Below are 21310 nucleotides of genomic sequence, written 5' to 3'. Positions count from 1 at the left end.
AACGACCTATGAGTTGGCCGCTGTAGTGTTTTGCTCTCAGTTAGAAGGCACTACTTGTATGGCGCGCGTTGCGAGATAATATACGAACCACAAGAGTCTGAAATACTTTTTACACAAAAGGACTCATATGCGCAACGGGCGTGTGGAATTGCTAAAGGATTTCGACGTTACAATCCTATACCACGGAAACAGCTAAATCATGGGCCGAGCGCTTAGCATGAATCAGTGGAAAATCTCGCTATGGTTGGTCAACACGTCAAGAACCACTGTGGAGAGAGATGGAACGTATGGAACCTTGAAAGTGGTAGCTCCGGAAACCCCCGTCTATGCTTATGGCTCCTCTGTTGTCGCAACGACCCTTGTTGACGCAGATTCAGAGTTTGCAATCGCTGCGGACTCCCAACCTCCAAAAGGTGCGGCAAGACATCGAGAGGGGACACGCGGTGATTTCAGTACAGACGCGAGGGGCGCTTCGGTTTCGAAACGCGATGGGGCGTAGCGGAAACGAGGAGTAAGCGGCAAGTTATTTTACAAGAAGCGGCATCAGACTCGCTTATAGCATTCCAGCCGGGCGGCACCAAGATGTACCGTGATGCTAAAGATGCAGTACTGGTGGCCGCAATGAAAGCAGACATTGGCGCTATGTAGCAGCATGTGCCTAAAGTATCTCAGTTAGAGTGAAGGCTGATCGCTCGATTTCAGGCGGGAAAGCTTCAAAGTTACCCTTCCCGGTTTGGAAATGGGAGAATATGCTATGCGAGCTTCATGGTTCGATTGCCGCGTTCGACGGTGCACGATTGCGATTTGGGTGATTGGCATCGTAATGACCAAGTCAGCACCACTTTCTACCCATGTCACACCAACCTGGTCGCGCGACAATATGGCAACATGCGAATACTTCGATGAAGTGGTGAAGTTTGCATGGGTTCCGAAGTCGATCCGTTGTCAAGATCGAGACCGCCCGTTTTACTTCGTCCACTTTGGAAAAGCCTCAAGAGGCACTTGGCGCACGCTCTGATTTTCACACCGCGTTTCATTCCAGAAGATCGGGCAGTCAGAGAGATATACAGAGTTCCTGGAGGAATGTTGCGGGCGTGGTGTCATTGATACAAGCGGTATTTGGGCAGACCATTTTGAGGATTGGGCCTGAGTTTTTGCCTACAATATATAGTTATCAGCTATGCATTGGATGGCACTGTTGAGGTCCTATAGCGGACGTAATGCCGATGCCATATATGTTGGAGTAGTAGGTGAACCTGCGGCACGTGGGCCAGAAACGTTAATTGCGAGTAGGCGAAGAGAAGGTCCGTTGCTCGTGAGAGGCTTACTAGCGCACAGTCGAGGCAAAGCAGCTATTTTCTGACAAATCGCCGTAATGAGACTGAATCTCGCGGTAGTTGACCACGGTTTATTGAATGGTTTCACCAATGAGGGTTGAAAACACTGATTTGGTGCGGGGAAAGGTTGAGTCCGCTGATTTATTAATCGGAGCCGTCGATAGTGTTGGAACGTATTGGAGCAGTTACATATGACTAGGCAAAAAATTACGCGATCTCTAGCTCGCGGGCGTGCATGATGTATTCATCGTTTTCTAACGCTTCGCAAGTATGTTCACAGATCGCCGAGCACGTTATGTAATTATGACCGCCGGATCTACAAGAGGAATTATGAGGGTATAAGAGTTTCTGGAGATGATCATTGCCGGAAGCTGCGGAAGCTGAGAAATCGGCTGAAGATTCTCTTATGTGTAAAGATTCGTTGAACCAATCACGACGATCGGAGGCCACGTGGGAATTCGACCGGAAACGATGAAGTGCACATCTCATCTCTTTGAGGAAATGTACCCTGAGGTATGAAGTTAATAAGTACTGAAATTCGTTCGGAGGACGAAACTCTTTTTTAGGAAGGGGAGGATGTGAGGAAGTGAATTCTCGACAACACGAGAGTTAGACCTTCGTGTACAAATCGACCAAGAACGTGTTTGTAACTTTAGAAAAGCCAAAGATGTTAAAATCAACCTAAAGGTGGGCATTGGAAACGAGTCCGCGAGAGCTAATAGTGGCGAAACTGACTAGAGCTAAAATTGCTCTTGGGGACGCCGGTCCCTGGCAGGCGAGCAACCCGGTCTCATCAGCTGGGTTGCGGTTTGTTGAGGGCACAGCCGGTCCCTGCAAGGGAGGACTAGTTCCCGAACGTAATCTCCAGTTGAGAAAAGCCAAAAATTGGCTAAGTCCTGAATCCCCAGCTCTCGGAAACGTCTCTCGGAAGGATAACCGGTCTCCCACTGAGGACCGTCTCTCCTGAGAGAACGGTACCGCGAGACTGCTGACCGAGCTGAAGCCTCTCGGGACCGGTCCAAGTCGGGAGACCGCCCCGGTCCGCGACGCAGAACGCCCAGTGAGGGCGTGACAGAGTGGAAAAATGGAGGGGCCAGCTAGATTTGTTACCATTAAGGGCTTATTAAGTCCTCTTTCCCCTCTCTCTCTCTCAGTTCAAAAATCTCTCTCCCTCACACTCTCTTGGCTCTTATCTTAGAACGGGAAAGAAGAAGAAAAGAAGAAGAGAAAAAGAAAAGAAAAAGAAGGAAAAAGGAGGAGAAGAAGAAAGGAGATTCAACAAAAGAAAGGCTTTTGACGCCTCTATCCCCTTCCTCTCTATCGTCTTCAAGCTAACATAGAGGTAAAGCTTCCAACTAGTGTCACGCCCCAATCCCGCCAATTTGGGTCCGGGTTTTCGGGTCACGTCAACAAACCCGAGCGGACAGAGCTCCCTGTCCGCCAGGCTCTAACAAACATTAAAAATACGGCAATCAACGAGAGAATTGGCCGCCCGCCCGCCCATAATATGAAATACAAGGCTTGCCACGAGCAACAACAACGGAACGAAAGCTCAAGCTAAATATACATCACTACATGATACTTTGATTTCATTTCAAGACTCAAAATTCAAGTAAACAAAGCTATTAATTCCATTAACGCAATTATATCTTTACATTTAGTCATCCCACATCAAATACATATTGCGTTTACAACTTACATCTCTAATATCTAAGAAAAATAACGATGGGCACAAGTACAACCAAAAGGAAATGACTACAAACAATTGATGCTACGTCCGTGCCGCCTACCTACGGCATAAACCGCTTTCTCGTCCTCCGCCGCGCCGCTCGTGCTAGGACTGTAGGGATAAGTGTGTGAGAACTACAAACGAAGTTCCAGTGGCTCGGCATCCGACTCGCCGCTTACCCAGCTAGGTCCATCCAGGCATAAGTATTTCAAGAAGAAAAGTAACAACTACTATGCACTAATACTATGGCCTGCAAGAAAGAATCAGTGGACAATATAATTTCAATGGGCGATAGAGAAAAAACCTCAATGCTCCAATCATAATCAAACTTTGGCTCTTACCCAATCTTACCGGTTATAACTCTGTTAAGCCCCAAATAACTCACGAACACAAAATCCTTAACAATGGGACTCGAACTCCTAGGGACTCGCAACTGTGGGACTTTACACACGCCACAAGTGGTGACCAACTCGGAGCGCAACGCTCGATGGGGGAGCGACTCTCACTCAAGCCAAAGAGAAATTGAGTGTCGATCTTAATCCTCAACTTGAGGACTCATAGCCACTAGTCCAATCCAATGTCACGATAGGTCTTCTACCTATTCATTCTTGTCCACTCTCAGGCTTTACCTTTGACGATTCAAATGGGTTAAGACTATACTCAACGGTTCATCTCTCATGCAAATCTTTTCTATGTCAATGTCACCCGCCTTGTTTTCTATTGGTTCCAAGTCCATTCTCACATTCAACACAACTTGAGGGTTCAATCACACATGTTCCATTTTGGTTCTATCATCCTCTATTTCAACTACGTTAAAACATATAAATGATAATCAAACCTAATTCCACATGTAACTAACCGACCCTACTATGCAGAATGGGTGTATATATTATAGAGACACATATGCTCAACGAATACGAGAAAACAGACATACGAAGGGAACCACACGATTCCGGCGTGCACCCCCCACATCTATTGGTTTGTGTGGGTGTAGATTACGAAAGCTCCGCACTTAACGAAAAGCCGATTCCGGCCTATATATAAGATATGCCATATTAGCCTTATTTTATACAATGAACTATTTTCTAATGACATTTTCCATAATATTACAACGGAGTTACCCAAATGTGTTTAGGGCACCCCCAATTAGGTTTCTATCGGGTCAATTTGGTCCCCGAAAAATCCTAGGCAATAAAACCCCAACAACCAAGCCTAATATTGTCATTTTAGGGTTTTCGCCATGGAATCGACCAATCCTAAGGCAAACGAAGCTAGAATCATCTCTAAGAAGCACTCTAGAAAGTTTCTAGACCTTTGGTACCAACGACCTAGGCTTCCAAACATTCAACTTCTAAGGATTCACAGCATGAGAACACCTTGAGCTCTCATGGGGTACCATGGTAATTCAGTGGCTCAAAAAGCGCCCCTAAAGCTCTAAGGACGCACAAAGCCCAAATCCCTAAGCCAAAAATCCAAACCCCTAGAGGAAAAACTTACAAAACTTACCTCTATGTCCAAGCTCCACCTCAGAATCTTCTTGTTGAGAGGCCCTAGAACCTCCAAAGCATCAAATCCCACCTTCTTCCCTAACGTTCTTCTTCTTCTTACTCACAAGGCCGCTAGAGAGTATTCTAGAGAGAGAAAGTGAGGAAATAAAAGAGGAGGAGGAGAAGGCTGTTTGGGAGAAGAGGGTTGGGTCATATATAGTGTTGTAGACAATTGCACTAAGGCCCTCAAACTACTTCCCCTTGATTTGGCCCAGACTGGGCGTTTTTTCGCCTCGGGACCGTCTCTCCGACCAGCGGACCGGTTCCGAATGGGGGTTTCCGCAGACTTAGCCAATTTTTGAGTTTCGGTAGTTGCGCAGCGAGGGACCGTCTCCCCTCCTCCAGGGCCGGTCTCCCGAGGACACGGTCGGCACCACCAAGGACGCGTGTTGCTCAGACTTCCGCTGCAGTCTACGCGTACGCGGACCGGTCTCATCCTTGCAGGGACCGGTCCCCGAGAGCTCAAAATCTGGGACTCTAGCCAGATTTCCCAATTTTGCTCCCGGGTCCCTTTTTGCTCCGCGTTTAAGACTCCAATCGCACTTTGGTCTCGCTTTAACCCGTTCACATTCGCGTTCCGCTCAGTGTGTTGACGGAACTCCGACGCGATTTTACAGGGATGTGGTATGTTAATTCTCCACCCCTTAATTTAGTTTCGTCCGCGAAACTACTAAGGTTGAAATTTAAATTTCATACCTCACTTCGGATCCTCGAAGAGGTGAGGATAACGCATCCTCATGTCCACTTTTCGAGCTCCCATGTTTCTTCCGGTCATCATGTTCGCACCAAATGAATCTTGACAATATTGGAATTTCGCGATTTCCGAAGGCTTCTACCTCCCGATCGACAATATACGCCGGGAACTCTTCGATAAGTCATATCCCTTGAGTTCTATCGGATATACGAGAGAAATAATCGGATCGTACACGGTACTTGCCGGAGTTGAGATACATCGAATCACATTATGTCTCCGCAGCTCTCGGTGGTAGATGCCAACTTGTAGCCACGCTCCAATTTGTCGAAAATCTCAAAGGGTCCGATATAGCGTGGACTTAATTTCCCCGCGAGACACGACCGTTGTAACTCCTCACATCGGCGATACCTTTTAGAATACGCGGTCTTCCTACCGCGAACATCAATGTCCTTACGCCGCTTGTGCGCATAACTTTATGCCTTGATTGCGCCGTCACTAACCTTTGTCGGGCAAGGCGGAACTTTCTCCTCGCCTCCCGCACCAACTTCTGGCCAAGAATCATTTTCTCGCCCACATCGCCAGTGTATCGGCGGGCAACATTTGCCTTTCAATAACAGAGCCTCGGATGGCGCATCGCAATACTTTCTTGCATAGCTATTATTATTAACTCGAATTCGCCATCCGTAAGATGATCATGCATCCGCCCTTAGAATAGCAGAGCACCACAACGGCTCGAAGCTATGTCCTCAATATTGGACTGTCCTTTCGATTGACCGTCACTCTGAGGATGGAAATGCCGTACTAAAATCGAGCGGCCGCGTGGGCCTAACGCATCCTGTAAAGCTCCCTTCCAAAATGAATCTGAACCTAGGGTCCCGATCCGATACGATTGATACTGAACCCACATGAGTCTCACCACCTCGTCGTATAAGACTTGGCTAACCTGTCCCCCGACAGTATTGTGGATCGCCAATAAAGTGCACGCGATATTTGTCAACCGGTCCCAACTACCCAATCGCATCGTGTCGCGCTTGTGAACCTAGCAGACTTGTCAAAAGTCCATTGCAACATTTTTCCCATTTCCACACTGTATTGTAGACCTGCAACTTGCCCGCTGGAAATCGACAGCTTCCGCCTTCACTTGTTGCACGTGAGGCTTGAGCCACGAACTCCCCTATATCTCCTCTTCATGCCCCGGCCACCATTAATGCAATATCAAGTCTTGATATCATCTTAGTGGCCACCCGGGTGTATGCTATTAGGGAGATTGTGCGCTCTCTGCAATAAATACGCTCTCACGAAGGTCGGTGTCCTCTGGCACGCACAGCAACGAACCCGATATCGTAGTGCGCGCGTCCGGGTCCAATGCTGATAAACATCGCACACAGCTTTCAAACCTGCCCCGCACCTTTGGAGAAACTCATCCGAACGCTTGTAATTCTTTAATTGTCTCACAACAAGGTTGTTTGCCATAGTTAAGGGGCAAGTGTTGCCGCATTCCGGCGCACGATTATAGTCCCACCGTGCATTCTCTTCTGCAACAGCCGGTGAGGGCGTAATCTCCAAGCGCTCATTTTCCGCGCGACATTTCTACTTAGCAGGCATCGGCCACGACGTTCGCTCTCATCGGGGTGGTAGAGAATCGTGAAGTCATAATCTTTAAGCAACTCTAACTCACCGCCGCTGTCGCAAATCAGGCTCCTTCTGGTGTAACAAATATTTGAACTCTTATGATCAGTGTAAACCTCACAACGTTTCCGCCCATACAAGTAATGCCTCCACAGTTTTAGCGGCCGAATATAACCGCCGCTAGCGTCAAGGTCGTGAGTCGGGTAGTTCTTTTCATAACTCTTTTCAGTTGCGCGAAGCATAAGCTATATTGGTCGTTTTGCATGCAAAACACAGACCCGAATCGATGTATGACGGCATCAACTGTAATATCGACATTTAGTTTTCTCTACCGGCTCGCAAAGCAAGCCACCGGAGTAGAATGTGCATCTTGTCTTTAGCTCTTCAAAGCTCTGGCTCACACTCGGGCTCCAAACAAACTTCACCCCTTTGGGCGTAAGGCGCGTTAGTGGAGTCGTTATCCTGGCAAACCCCTCCGAACCGCCGACAATAGCCCGCAAAGTCAAGGAATGCTACGAATTTCCGCTAACACTCGTCGGGCCAGGCCTAATCTTTAATTCGCCTCAACTTTCTATGGGTCCATCCGAGATGCCATCTTCGCGGCACACAACGTGGCCTCAAGAAAGTAACCTCAAGAAAGCCAAAAAACTCGCATTTCTTTAATTTTGCGTAAAGCTTTTCCTTTCCGAAGTATCTCCAACACGAGTCCTTAAATGCTGCTTCGTGTCCTCTTCGGTCCGAGATATACGCAATAGTGAATTCTCGAAATGCGAGAATTAGACTTCATGCAAAATCGACCAAGGGTCATGTTGGTGAGCTTTGGAAAAGCCAAAGATGTTAAAATCACCAAAAGTGCTTTGAAAATGAGTCCATGGGAGCAAATAGTGCAAAACCTGCACTGGAGTAAAACTGTTCTCGGGGACCGGTCCTTGGCAGGGAGGGACCGGTCCCATCGGCTGGGGTTGCGGGGATCTTTGATGCAACCGGTCCCTGGCAGGGAGAGACCGGTCCCCGAACGTGATCCCAGCGAGAAAAGCCAAAAATTTAGCTAAGTCCCAAAATTCCAGCTCTCGGGAACCGGTCTCTCAAGAAGGAACCGGTCTCCCGAGGACCGGTCTCTCTGGGAGAGACCGGTACCCGAACACGTGACCCGAGCTGAAGCTCTCGGGGACCGGTCCCAAGTCGGGGAGACCGGTCCCTCTGGGTGCAGAATGCCCAGTAAGGGCAGTGCACAGAGATGAAAGGTGAGGGGCTTTTATGCAAAATGGCCTTAGTTAGAAGGGTATACATGGGAGATTACTCTCTCCCTCTCTCATTCCACTCCCTCTCTCTCTCACTCTCTCTTGCTCTCTCTCTCTAGAAAATGGGAAAGAACAAGAAGAAGAAGAAGAAGAAAAAAGGGAAGGAAAAGAAGGAAGAAGAAGAAGAAGAAGGAGATCAAGAAAAAGAAGGCTTTGGACTTCTCCCTCTTCCTCTCTTCTCTCTATTAAGCTAACCTAGAGGTAAGCTTCTAACCCTAGCTTATGAATTTAGGGTTTTTGGGTTTTAGCTCTTTGGATGGGATCAAATGAATCCCTAGCACCATAAATGGTAAGATTAGAACTAGAATCTAGGATTTTGAGATGGGTTTAGCTTGATGCTAACCCTAGGGCACCAAAATGGGGTTTTTGAAAAAGTAGAGGATTGATCTCATTTGACCCTCCTCTAACCTAATTGGTAGGTGCCTAAACGCGGGGGCGAAGTCGGATTTGGCATTCGTCGAGTGGGTCAAGAGCTATCGGCAAAATAAGGCCGATTGAGCATCGTTTTGGACCAAGTAGGCCAAGACTTCGTCGTAAAGTTCGCCGAAGAGCGTTTCTAGAACCTCTACATCGAGATGTTGGGGGTGTCATCCCGAAGCAACCGGATTTCTTTTTATGTCTAAGTTAATTATGTTGATCATATTGCGCTATAGGAATAGTTGTATATTTCCGTTTCCTTGCATGCTTTCTTGGTAGTGTAGCGAAGTGAGCTTGACACGTGGACTAGGATAGCATGAGGATTGGGTCTTGTGACATAGAATCCTATAGCGGCATAAAGAGCCGAACTTGGACATAGCCTAGTAGAGTGGCATCGAACTAGTGTGGTAGAAGCACTATGACATGAACGGGTGACATGTAGAATAATTGAGACATTTACTACAATGACTAAACGAGTGGCATTGAGTCTAGTGTAGTAAACTTGACATGAACCTAGGGATAGTAGAAGTCCCAACATTGATTATATATCCTTATTGTGCAGCAGAGGCACATTGACCCTAGCAGACAGGGTATCCTCTTGAGAGGATTGGATCATACTCACTAGTCTGTTTTGCTTGTCGGTGGTCGCTCCACCGAGGCACGAGTCTCCGGAGTATTTCACTAGGGGCAGACGTAGTTGTCCCGCAGACGGTCTCGGTGTGCGAGTGCAGTTTCTCCTTACCTATGAGATTGAGAGTGAGTCAAGGGTTTAACCTTCGGGTTAACCAAGTAGATTGGGTAATAAACATGAAATGCATAGTAGCTTGCATTATTACCTTGAGTAGACATAGTGTATGTTGTAGTTTACATTACTATGCACCTTTATATACTCATGACATGATACTAGCATGATAGTAGTTGTTGTATGCATTGTTATCATTGATGGCATGATAGAGTAGTTGCAGTTTGTTTTCTATATATCTATCTATCTCTCTATCTGTGCCAGCTTAGACCTAGTGGAAAAACCGGCAGCGTCGGCGGCCGAACCCACTGGGAATTATATTTATATAGTTTTCACCCCATGTGGTTTTGGGGTACAGGTACACACAGGGGTGAGCCGAGCGAGGATCGCGGCAAGGGCATTGTCACGCCCCGGGACCGATACCAATTTGGGCCGGCCCGGGCCCGTCAAACAGACGCCGAATGGACAGAGTTTTCCATGTCCGCCCAAGGCTCATCACATGTACATTTCAAGTATAGAGAAAGCACAAGCGGAAACATACACCAAATGGCTTACACAAGGATAAGCAATAGCCATAAGTGAAAGAAAGGAAACTAACATTCAATTTGATCATATACATTGCATTCACTTTGAACATTCGTCACATCATTACATTTCTTGACATCATTTCTTTTTACAACACATTTGCTCAATTGAAACTTTACATTCTTTTCTTTACATCATTTCTCATCAAATACAAAATATGATCATAGGATACTTTACTACAAAATGTAAACCCAGCACTGTTAGCCTTTGACTATGGTGCGATACCTTTACTGCGGTCGCTCGCCGGCTCGCTCGGTCCCGGCTCTGTGGAATAGTGGGGTGAGAACTACAACAAAGTTCCCAGTGGGTTCGGCCTCAATCTCACCGACTTTCCCACTAGGACTAACTCAGGCATAATAGAAAGGAAAAGCTGCATATGGTAACCAATCTATAATATGATGCTAATATGCCTGAACAATAAGCAGAAAATATGCTCAACATTAACATATGCAGATTATGCAAGTTCTTTGTTCTTTCTCTTTACTCTTTGTTCTTTGTTCTCTATTCTTTGTTCTTTATTCTTTGTTCTTTATTTTTTATTCTTTAATATCACGGCTAACCCGGGGGTTTCTCCACATTAACTTGCATCACATTAAGTCCATCATCGCGGGCCCTCAGCTTCCTCCCGCTAAGACCGTCCTTCGGGTTTACTCCAACCCGTGATGCAAAAACTCTAGAGTGCATCGCCCAAGGGGGAGCGACCACCCTCGAGCACGGAACTCATAGCAAGTATGATCGAATCCTTAACTCAAAGGATTGTATGTTCAATCTTGACTTTACACTAACTCTAGTATTCCTTACATCACTTTATGTTGCTACTCTAGCAATCATTGTTCTTTACCTTTCTTTACTTTCACTTTAGTCATTATCATTATTCTTTACATTACATTGATTCTTTGTCTCACACTACCTCTAGTGTCACTTTACTATACATTATCAAATGCCACTCGATCTATGTCTCTTTGTGTCACTCTGTTCTTTCGCCTCACTTTGGTACTCACACTTTCTCTCATGCATACATATATAGGATTTTAATATTCATAAGGTTCTCAATCATCACATTATGTAAGTTGTACTCACAATCATGCGACATTACATTTTTATCATTACTTTTCCCTAAAATGCATGCAACAATGTATATAGATATGCTCAATTGAATGACACATTAGGCATAGAGAGAAGTTCAACGAGTTTGAGAAGCACCACCCACCTCGTAGGCTTTCAAAGGTGCTCCGATGATTTTCCTGGGATTTTTAGACCCTTCGTTCTTTACCTGCGGCAAAACGAAGCCCTATTAGGCCATTTTACCCATAACTTTTTATAGACTTTTCGTAACGTTATTCTGAGCGCACCAACGCGTTCGTTTGGTTCCCAATTAGGTTTCTAAAGGGTCAATTTCACTTAGAAATTCCCATGTGCAAAAGCCCCAATTTGGGTGCCCTAGCTCCATAGCATAAGAAAACCTAGGGTTTGATCTCATTGGGAAGCAAAAGAAACTTCATGGTACTCTAAAAAGTCCATTTAAACCATTCCTAGCTCAATCAAAACCCTAGTTTGGGTTTTACCATGAGAGGTATTGAAGCTTTCCTTCAAGCTTCACCATTTCTACCATTCCATGGTTTTGATCTCAAAAGGAAGCAAAAGAAAGCTTCAAAGATTCTAGAGAATCTATAAAAACCATTATTAACTCAACCCAAACCCTAATTTGGGATCTACCACATTTAGGGTTCAAAACTTTTCTTATAAGCCTTCCGTTTCCAAGCTAGAGATGAGGAAGAGGGAGTTTCTTCACCCCTCCTACCTCTTCTCCACTTTCTTCTTCTTCTTCTTCTTTCCTTTCTTTGTCTTTTTCTTCTCCTTCTTGTCTTCTAGAGAGAGAAAGAGAGATGAGAAAGGATGAGAGGGTGAAAATGAGAGAAATACCTCATTACCCCTCATACATAGCTCAATGGGTTGCAAAAATGCAATTAAACCCCTCAACTTTTACCTCAACACACTGCCTGGACTGGGCAGATTTCGTGCTCGGGGACCGGTCTCCCCGACTAGGGACCGGTTCCCGAGAGCTCTCCCTGCGCAGCCAGAGTTGCCGCGCGGAGTGCGACCGGTCTCACTTTGGGGGACCGGTCTCCGGGGAACCGGTCTATCAGGCAGGGACCGGTTCCCGAAGCCTGCCTTCTCAGGACTTAGCCGATTTTTCAGCATTCTCAGTTCCCACGCATTCGGGGACCGATCTCTCCCACCAGGGACCGGTCCCCGAGAGCTCAAAAACTGCAGTTTGCAGATTTTTAATTCTCTAGCTCTCGAAAACCTCCCATAACACACTTTTGATCCTTTTAACACTTTCGGACTTTCCGAAGTGTACCATCCTCGCACTTCGGTCAATTTGATTAAAGTTCGATATTTATTTTCCGAATTTTCGGTATATTACAGGCATAGCGCCCTAAGTGAGCCTAGTTAGTAGCCTTCCATTATGCATTAGAGTACCCTCGTGTACTAGATACCATGTGTATTTTGGATAGATATTGGAGAGCTATGATGTATTTTGAAAACATGTATTTACATCTTGGAAGATGAAAATGTAATGTAATCAAATGATGTAAAGTTGAATGGTTGTAATAGTTAGACTATCTCTTTTTATACACTTGTACAATCACTTGTGGTTCTTGCTCTTAGTTATAGTGCACTTGTGTGCATCGTATCGATCATGTATGCTATTTAAGCATTCCTTGGGCGCTTAACTATACATGATCTTGTTGCTTGGCCTTGGGCGGACAGGAGAGGTGCTGTCCGTTTGGCAGTCCGTCCGGCGCGCCCGAACCGTGTCAAATTGGTAGTGGATTCGGGGCGGGGCGTGACAAGAATACCTTCGAAATAGGGGCTAGGCCGGCAATGCGGCCTGTATTTCGTTCCCCTTATCCCATGAGCATAGACGTAGAATATTCGTATCCGGCAAACTGAAAAATGCCGAAGTTCGATAAGTTCTCAAGCGATGAGACCGAGAATACGGTCGAGCATCTAGCCCAATTCACGGCCCACTGTAGAGAAGCGGCCGCTAACTCATTTTTGAAACTTCGATTATTTAACACATCGTTAACTAAAACGGTATTTATTTGGTATACAAGTTTATCAGCCAATTCCGTCTAAGATTGGGACGAATTGGAAAGAAAATTTTATAAGCGATTCTATAGGTCAGAGCCACAATTATCGGTCGCCAACTTGACTTTATACTGACAAAAGCCAGGTGAAACGGTAGAAAAGTATTTGAATCGTTTCAAAATAGTCAAAATCCGGTGCTTTATGAAAATGCCGGAATTAGAGTTCGTCAAAATGGCGTTAAATGGTCTGCATTTAAGATAAAAGACCATTTTAAAGATAAGTATTTTTCTAACCTATTTTATCTAGGTGTTTGAGTTGCCCAATATGAGCAATTTCGGAAGGGAAGTAAGGACGATCGGCTGCAATGGAGCCGATATAAAAATCAAAGCAAAGACAATGAGAAATGCTTGATAGAAGAGCAGTTGGTTCAAGAACAGCCGAGCCAATCGAGTGAAAGTGAAGAATCGGCTGATGAAGCCGGGGATATGTGGCTGGTAAAAAGCCACTTTCTTCAAGGAGAAATCCTTGATAGAAGAACATTCGGTTCAAAAAGAGCCGAACCGATCGAGTAAAAGTAAAGACTCGGCTGATGAAGCCGAGATATATGCAGCTGGGATGATAAAGAGCCATTTTCTTTAAGTCGACCAGGACCAGCGAAACTAAAACTTGGGTCTCGGCTGTGTCATTGAGCAGTCGATTTGGCACCAATAGTCATCCGAAAGTTCATTCGAAAGACTATTGGGGGGGTATTGTTGATACCAAAAAATTAACATGCGCCGACCTAACACACGTATGAGCCAAAGAAATAAGGACACGCGGTACACTAGGAGTTGGTAATAAGGCGCCTGATGGTCAAGAGTGTTTAGGCGGGAACGGTTGAGAAGTGGGGTGTAATTTCCATGAAAAGTGGGGCGTAACTTCTATGAGAAGCGGGGTGTAACTTCTAAGATCACGTCTACATCACTTCCCCCACTACTAAAAATCGACCAATAATGTGGGCTGAGAAGACATCACTATAAATAGTAACTTCAAAGCCTGTAATAGAGGTATTTCTCTCATCTGAACGAGAAGACCACTGTATTTTCAATATTTTTCTTTTTTACATTTATCGTTTTCTAGGAGTAGTCTACATGTAATCTTTTTTATCCGCATTTACTGCTTTCCTAGGAGCTAGTAGTTTTTAAGTTGGACCTCTGGAGTCTGTATGCATCACGGGCACACTCTGTTGTAATCTAGATTTTTAGAGTCTATATACCTTTCGGGCACACTCTGCTTTATTAATATTTAAAGGCTTTCGGTTCTTCAAGCCGGCCAATCACTGTATTTTCTTCCATTCGGCTCTTTGGCCGACCTTAGTTTCTGTGCAGTCCGTACATTCGGCTCATCCAGGCGAACCGATTCTACAATAGAGATTTTTGAACTCGGCTGATCTGATCCCTCGTCAGCCGAATTGCTTTATCCAGTCGAAGGGCGCAAACTTCGAGGGTCACTATTCGAAGCCGTTTTTTCATCCCTACACGTTCTTCGAGGAGGATCTTTGACCAGATCAAAGGTCACGGAATTCGGCACGCAACAATAAGTAATTAGAACATATATATATTGATGCTGGAAAAAAAAAAAAAAAAATCGTGTTGTAGTATGTTAACACACAGAGATATATTTTTGTGATTGACATATATCAGCATATATAGTACGGCATATATGTACCGTATCAAACAGTGCCGGCAAGTGCTCCACTTGATCATTTTTGTGCCAAGGCACTTAAACTGGGGTCTATGCACATTTGGCAACTCTACCCGCATGCATCTGCAAATATCTGATATTGAACGCACGTATTGTTGGCATAGTGCAAACAAAGAATATATGAGCATTGACAAACTTGCATGAGTTGTCAACTTGCTTAATTTATTCCGTTGGTTCATTTGTATCGTACGCTAAATTCGATTGATGAGTAAAATGAGAAAGATCTTATTTAAGTAAAGTAGTAATACTCCCCTCAAATCTTTCGAAAGCTCATATAAGCACCATTTGGCTATAAATATACGTACATGCATGTTATTTTATCAGAGGATATTTCTCGGCTAAATTTTCAAACACTAATGCTTAGCAATGACCTCCGGCGTCTTTTTCTGTCTATTCTTCGTCTTCTTCTTCTTCTTCTTAACTTGCGATTTGCTGCACATTAGCTTCACTGAAGGAGCTGCGACAGTGGAAAAGACCGTCGTTGTTGATCAGGGCGGGCTCGGGAACTTCAAAACCATCCAAGAAGCGATCAATTCAATTCCTGATCAGAACACACAGTGGATCGAGATTAATGTGAAATCCGGCGTTTACAGGTCAATTGCCTGCCTAATCAAGCGTATTATTACTTTCTTTCTTAATTATGCGCCTTTTTGTTTTCCCAATTCTTTCCTAAACACTATCCCAATTAAATGACGTCAGAAAGAGAAAAAAAAACAACAAAAGTTTAAAAACTCAAGTTTAGTTAGTTAGTGAAAGGAAGGCGCAACACTAAGACAAATTAATTAATTGTGGAGATCTCAGCCCAGATTTACTATCGTTTATACTCATGAAGATGAAGTTTTGATTTGCATTCTAATGTATATATAGTTGTGTAAAATGATCTCCATCTCCTACTAATTCCCTTTTTTTCGTCGAAATAGCAACAAAAATAGATTAATAAATAAAGAACAACTAAAAAAAATAGAAAACAAATATTTAAAGAAAAAAAAAATACGCAATATTAATAATTACAATAATTATTTATTTATAATACTAGGTCTATTATCACTTTCTAAATTTATTTTCAGTATTTAATACTATACATTTTTCGGAGCTCGAATGTAAATAACATATAAGTTAGATAAAAATAGTAAACGATTTATTACTTTCAAAAAGCGATCAATCATTCATCGCTTAAATTTAATTTATAAATAAATGTTTTAAATAACTATTCTTATAATTAAAAATTACTAGGCTAACTGGCCCAAAAATCCCTTCACATGGTTTGTCTACCCCTCAACTATAATTTTTTTTATTTGAGACTCTCAAATTCTTTTTTTTTTTANTAAAATGAGAAAGATCTTATTTAAGTAAAGTAGTAATACTCCCCTCAAATCTTTCGGAAGCTCATATAAGCACCATTTGGCTATAAATATACGTACATGCATGTTATTTTATCAGAGGATATTTCTCGGCTAAATTTTCAAACACTAATGCTTAGCAATGACCTCCGGCGTCTTTTTTTGTCTCTTCTTCTTCATCTTCTTCTTCTTCTTCTTAACTTGCGATTTGCTGCACATTAGCTTCACTGAAGGAGCTGCGACAGTGGAAAAGACCATCGTTGTTGATCAGGGCGGGCTCGGGAACTTCAAAACCATCCAAGAAGCGATCAATTCAATTCCTGATCAGAACACACAGTGGATCGAGATTAATGTGAAATCCGGCGTTTACAGGTCAATTGCCTGCCTAATCAAGCGTATTCTTACTTTCTCGCCTTTTTGTTTTCCCAATTCTTTCCTAAATAAACACTATCCCAATTAAATGACGTCAGAAAGAATAAAAAAAAACTAAAGTTTAAAAACTCAAGTTTAATTAGTTAGTGAAAGGAAGGCGCAACACTAAGACAAATTAATTAATTGTGGAGATCTCAGCCCAGATTTACTATCGTTTATACTCATGAAGATGAAGTTTTGATTTGCATTCTAATGTATATATAGTTGTGTAAAATGATCTCCATCTCCTACTAATTCCCTTTTTTTCGTCGAAATAGCAACAAAAATAGATTAATAAAGAAAGAACTACTAAAAAATATAGAAAACAAATATTTAAAGAAAAAAAAATACACAATATTAATAATTAATTTTCAAATCTAGCGAAATTACTGTTGAATTCACTAAAATTCATAAAATTTTGGAAAATATTACTTAAATCCAAAACTAAAAGTTTAAAAAGTTTCTATAAATTTTCAACCGAAAAGATTTTGGTAAAAATAATAAGTGAAGATCCCCTCATCTATATATTAGGAAGTTTAGAAAGTTTCTATACATTTTCACCCGAAAAGACTTTGGTAAAAATAATAAGTGAAGACCCCCTCAACTATTAGGGCGATTTGAAATAGATCCATCAAATTTATTTATATCTAAATTATTTAAGTTATTTAATTATTTTTGCGAACTACCAATATAATATAAAATTATAAAAATATTAATTAAAATTTATATTTTATGTTCGCAATATCACGCGGGTTGTTAACTACCATAATGGTTGTCCCACTTATGCCATAATGGCTGTCCCAGAATTCGAGTGTACCTCCTTTCAAAAACTTTGGTGGACCTAGCGCGCGTATAGTTACTTTTTTTTTGTATTTAAAAATATTATGGGACAATAAGACTATTTAATACCGTATAAATAAAAACTAAGATAGAAATTTGCTTAGGGACCATCCGTATTTCAAATGGAAATAGTCAAATAGACCGGATGTTGAGTGCCTAAGATGTCAAGTTCAAATTCTAAATGCTTCACATTTTCAGTCAAGTTATTTCCAAAATAATAATTGAAATTCTAATTAAGAGCCTAAGAAAGAAAGAAAAAGGAAAAGTATGATAAAACCTATGTAACTAATTAATCACCAATTAACGAATAACCTGATGTACCAGTTAATTTGACTGCCTATGATCCATGGTCAAGATTCTTTTAACCTAGCACTACAGAATCCACGCAAGTCTCCTGCTGAGTCGACCCCAAATCTTAGTCTATTGACTTGAGTCGAGCTGAGTCTGCAGTTAATTGACCCGGCCTACCCTGTAGCAAATTTATTTCCGGCTTCGTTTGGTTCGCGTATAGGCAAGAACTATATATTTCAGGAATAGGTATAAAAATTCAGGTATAAACCTGTAATATACAAATTTTACGTTTGGATGAAAATTAAATTATTTCTGAGAATAAAAAAATTAGCATTTGGATAGACAAGATGAAATAAGAAAAATAATAGATAGTTTATAAAATTTAAAATTTAAAATTTAAAATTTAAAATGGGGTGGGATTAGCTATTCCCACCCCAATTCTAAGAGGGGTGGGGATTAATTAGTAACCGGCCCCATTCCGAACAGAACCGTTAAGAATGGGATTAACAATCCGCCCTTATCCCTCCAATGCCAATTTTACAACAGGCGGGATAGGCGCCGACATCATGTAATAATAATAATAATAATAACAACGTGTGTGTATGTAACTGTGTATTAACCGCGCGCCCGCTCGCACAGGGAGAAGGTTTCCATCCCCGCTAGCAAGCCATACATTCTGTTGCAAGGCAACGGCATGGGTTCGACGGTGATTGATTGGAATGGCCATTCTGACAACAGCTCGCCCCCCAGTAATGGCAGCATTGCAGCGTTTCCGTTAGCTTCCACATTCGATAGCGCCACCTTCACAGTACTCGCAGAAAACTTCGTCGCTCGAGACATCACTTTTAAGGTGAGAACGCATGCAGGCAAATTAGATTATTTCTCCCAAGTAGCTTCCAGCTTAATTAATTCGCTTCCTAGCTAGCTAGCTCCTCCTCAGGTTTTAATTAGCTAGCTAGCTAGACACAACAATATATATATATGTATGTATGTATGTATGTATGTATAAGAGCAGGTTCGATCATTGATTCATTAATTTGCTCTGCCCTAGAACTCGTACAACATCAACAACGATGCGGCAGTGGCGCAAGCAGTAGCTGCACTCGTAGGAGGGGACAAGAGTGCATTCTACCGCTGTGGATTCCAAGGCTACCAGGACACTCTCTGTGATTTTCTGGGCCGCCACTACTTCTCTTCCTGCTGGATCGAGGGCGCGGTCGACTTCATTTTTGGCTTCGCTCAGTCCATTTATGTAGTAAGTCTCTCTCTCTCTCTCTCTCTCTCTCTCTCTCTCTCTCTAGATCTCTCTCTCTTAATTTCTCTAGAAAAACACATATATATATATATATATAGATGCATGCACCATATATGATCAATAATGCTGGCAATTAATTAGACATGTATGCTGTAGTGCCAAGTTAATTAATTAAGACTGAAATTAATTAAGCCTTGCTCGATCGTCTGCTATATACATGCATGCATGCATGTTCAAATATATATTCCTTCTGCGCGCGTTACAGTCGAGCAGTTTATGGTCAACAATCCAAGGGCCCCAGCCGGGGTGGCTGACGGCGCATGCCAAGGTCAATGACACCAGCGAGGGCGGGTACGTTTTCGTTATGCATGTGATTAAAAGTAATTAGGAGCTTGAAAGTTCTTGATATTTTGCATACTTTACTTTTAATATCTCTATGGTTTCTGAACATTCTTATGAGAGCAATCAGGTTTGGTACAGTTGAAGTCTTTATTTTTATTTTTATTTTTTTATTTTGATTAAAAGTTGAAGTCTTTATATACACACACGGAAGTCTCTCTCTGTATATACAAAAAGTAATGTAAAAGAATAGACAAATACATGAATAAATAAACAAAAAAAAGGAAGTACTTGCGTTCGCAATTTCTACTTCCTATCTTTAATTTTCTTAGCTTTTTCTAAGCTGTTGCTTACGAATTGTCCCTTATATGCTCAAAATATATATCCATCATGTAATGTACATGCAAGTATCTCCCACACACGTAAAGGTAACATATATATATATATATATATATATACTTTTGCTGTTTTCGAAGCGAATTATATAATCAAGTAATATAATGATAAATACATATTATTTATATTTATATTATCACATTTCTGGGATTTCAGAAGCAATATGACGTTTGCGGAGAGCAACTGCACTGGGCTTGGGGCAAACAGAAGTCAGAGGGTGAAGTGGGAGAAGGCGCTCGATCCCAAACAGTTGGAGTATTTTGTTAGCAACACATTCATCGACAAGGAGGGATGGCTTGCCCAGCAACCTTAGAAGTGCTTCCTCAATTAACTAGCCATTGAGCAGTTTGTTCCGCATTTTAATTCCTTGGTCGATCAATTTAATTATTATAGTAGAAAACTCTTTACATTCTATTTGTATTCACTTTCTGAAATAATTTTAACTCCTCCTTGGACCAGTGATAATTCATTTGTGCTGCTTTTCTTGTTTCTGAATTTGATTTGTTTCTTTGCTGTGACAGATATATATGCTTGATTTGCCCACCAATAACCGTAGCTTGCGCAGAGGAGGAGGGACAATTCGTTCCGAATTAATGGTTTAAGATTTCGTATCTTCTCAGAGACACTACTATTTTAATTCTGAGACTCTTCCACCATCGGGTTCTAGCTAGCCTAGATGGCAAATCAAATAAATAAATAAATAAATAAATTCTGCCGGGGGCAGGCGCCTACGGGCTGATAGAAAAATTTTGGGAGGTACATGTGCCTACCAATCGTTTGACCGAAAGGTATAATGCAAAAGAGAAAACTGTTTCATTGCTTGCATTTCAACATGCATTACATGTGCAACAACATATAAATTCAAAAATTTTACACTGGCTTGTTACAGCTGTAGCTATCTGCTCTTGGAAAATTTTTCTGATATTTTATTTAAATATTTCTTTAATAACAATTCGAAAGTTTTATTTTAATTTTAGAAAAACTTCGAAAAAGAAATTAAATAATAAATACGGTTAGAAAAAGTTTGTAGATCGAGACATGCAGAGCACTGTCTTATAAACGAAATTGTTCCTCCACGTGCGAGGTTTTTCGAAAATTACCTCTAGCGATACAACGACAACGTTGCACTCCATCGGCACGCTTTCAAGGTGGCGCAAGACGAACCCAACAAGCTTAAGATCCAACAAAATATAAGAAACCTCGGTGAAAATCGGCGTAAAAGATCAATGACGAGAAAACAGAATAAGGCGAGATATAGGATAAGATTTTGTTCTTAGGTATGTCCGGGTTCAAGTGAAACTCATGCAACCTCCTTCAATATATATAACCAAGGCATTAATCTTGCTTCAACAATTTCGTGTAGCACAAGATAAGGCTAAAATTATACGGAATATGGATTAGAATTAGGATAAAGATAAATCTGAAAAAATAAAAATAAAATAAAATAAACCGGATGTATAAACCGTGCACGCGTCGCCGCCCAGCCCGACTCACGCTGTGTGTTTAGTTGAGAGCATAACTCTCATTTTCTCTCAAAAAGCTAGCTTGAAAATGAAACAATATATAAATAACAACAACACACCTTCAGTTTCCAATATGGGACTAAACTTTACATATA

The 21310-nt window shown here is 42.2% G+C and overlaps 1 protein-coding gene across 1 annotated transcript; it reads left to right on the top strand.

The window, feature by feature from the left end:
- Positions 15187-20005, top strand: LOC109709070 (probable pectinesterase 29). The gene is made up of 5 exons (XM_020231142.1): positions 15187-15413; positions 18342-18552; positions 18754-18957; positions 19223-19308; positions 19849-20005. Exons 1-5 carry the CDS (start codon positions 15187-15189, stop codon positions 20003-20005), a joined length of 885 nt encoding a protein of 294 aa, XP_020086731.1.

Source organism: Ananas comosus, linkage group 4, assembly GCF_001540865.1.
Source record: "Ananas comosus cultivar F153 linkage group 4, ASM154086v1, whole genome shotgun sequence".
Classification (NCBI taxonomy): domain Eukaryota; kingdom Viridiplantae; phylum Streptophyta; class Magnoliopsida; order Poales; family Bromeliaceae; genus Ananas; species Ananas comosus.
This window is presented reverse-complemented; position numbering and strand designations above follow the sequence as displayed.

Excerpts from the sequence above, each read along its gene's own strand:
- LOC109709070 (XM_020231142.1), top strand. The coding sequence starts at position 15,187 with ATGACCTCCGGCGTCTTTTTCTGTCTATTCTTCGTCTTCTTCTTCTTC. Across the intron at positions 18,553-18,753 it reads CTCGAGACATCACTTTTAAG|AACTCGTACAACATCAACAA; the intron begins GTGAGAACGCAT and ends GCTCTGCCCTAG. Across the intron at positions 19,309-19,848 it reads AATGACACCAGCGAGGGCGG|AAGCAATATGACGTTTGCGG; the intron begins GTACGTTTTCGT and ends CTGGGATTTCAG.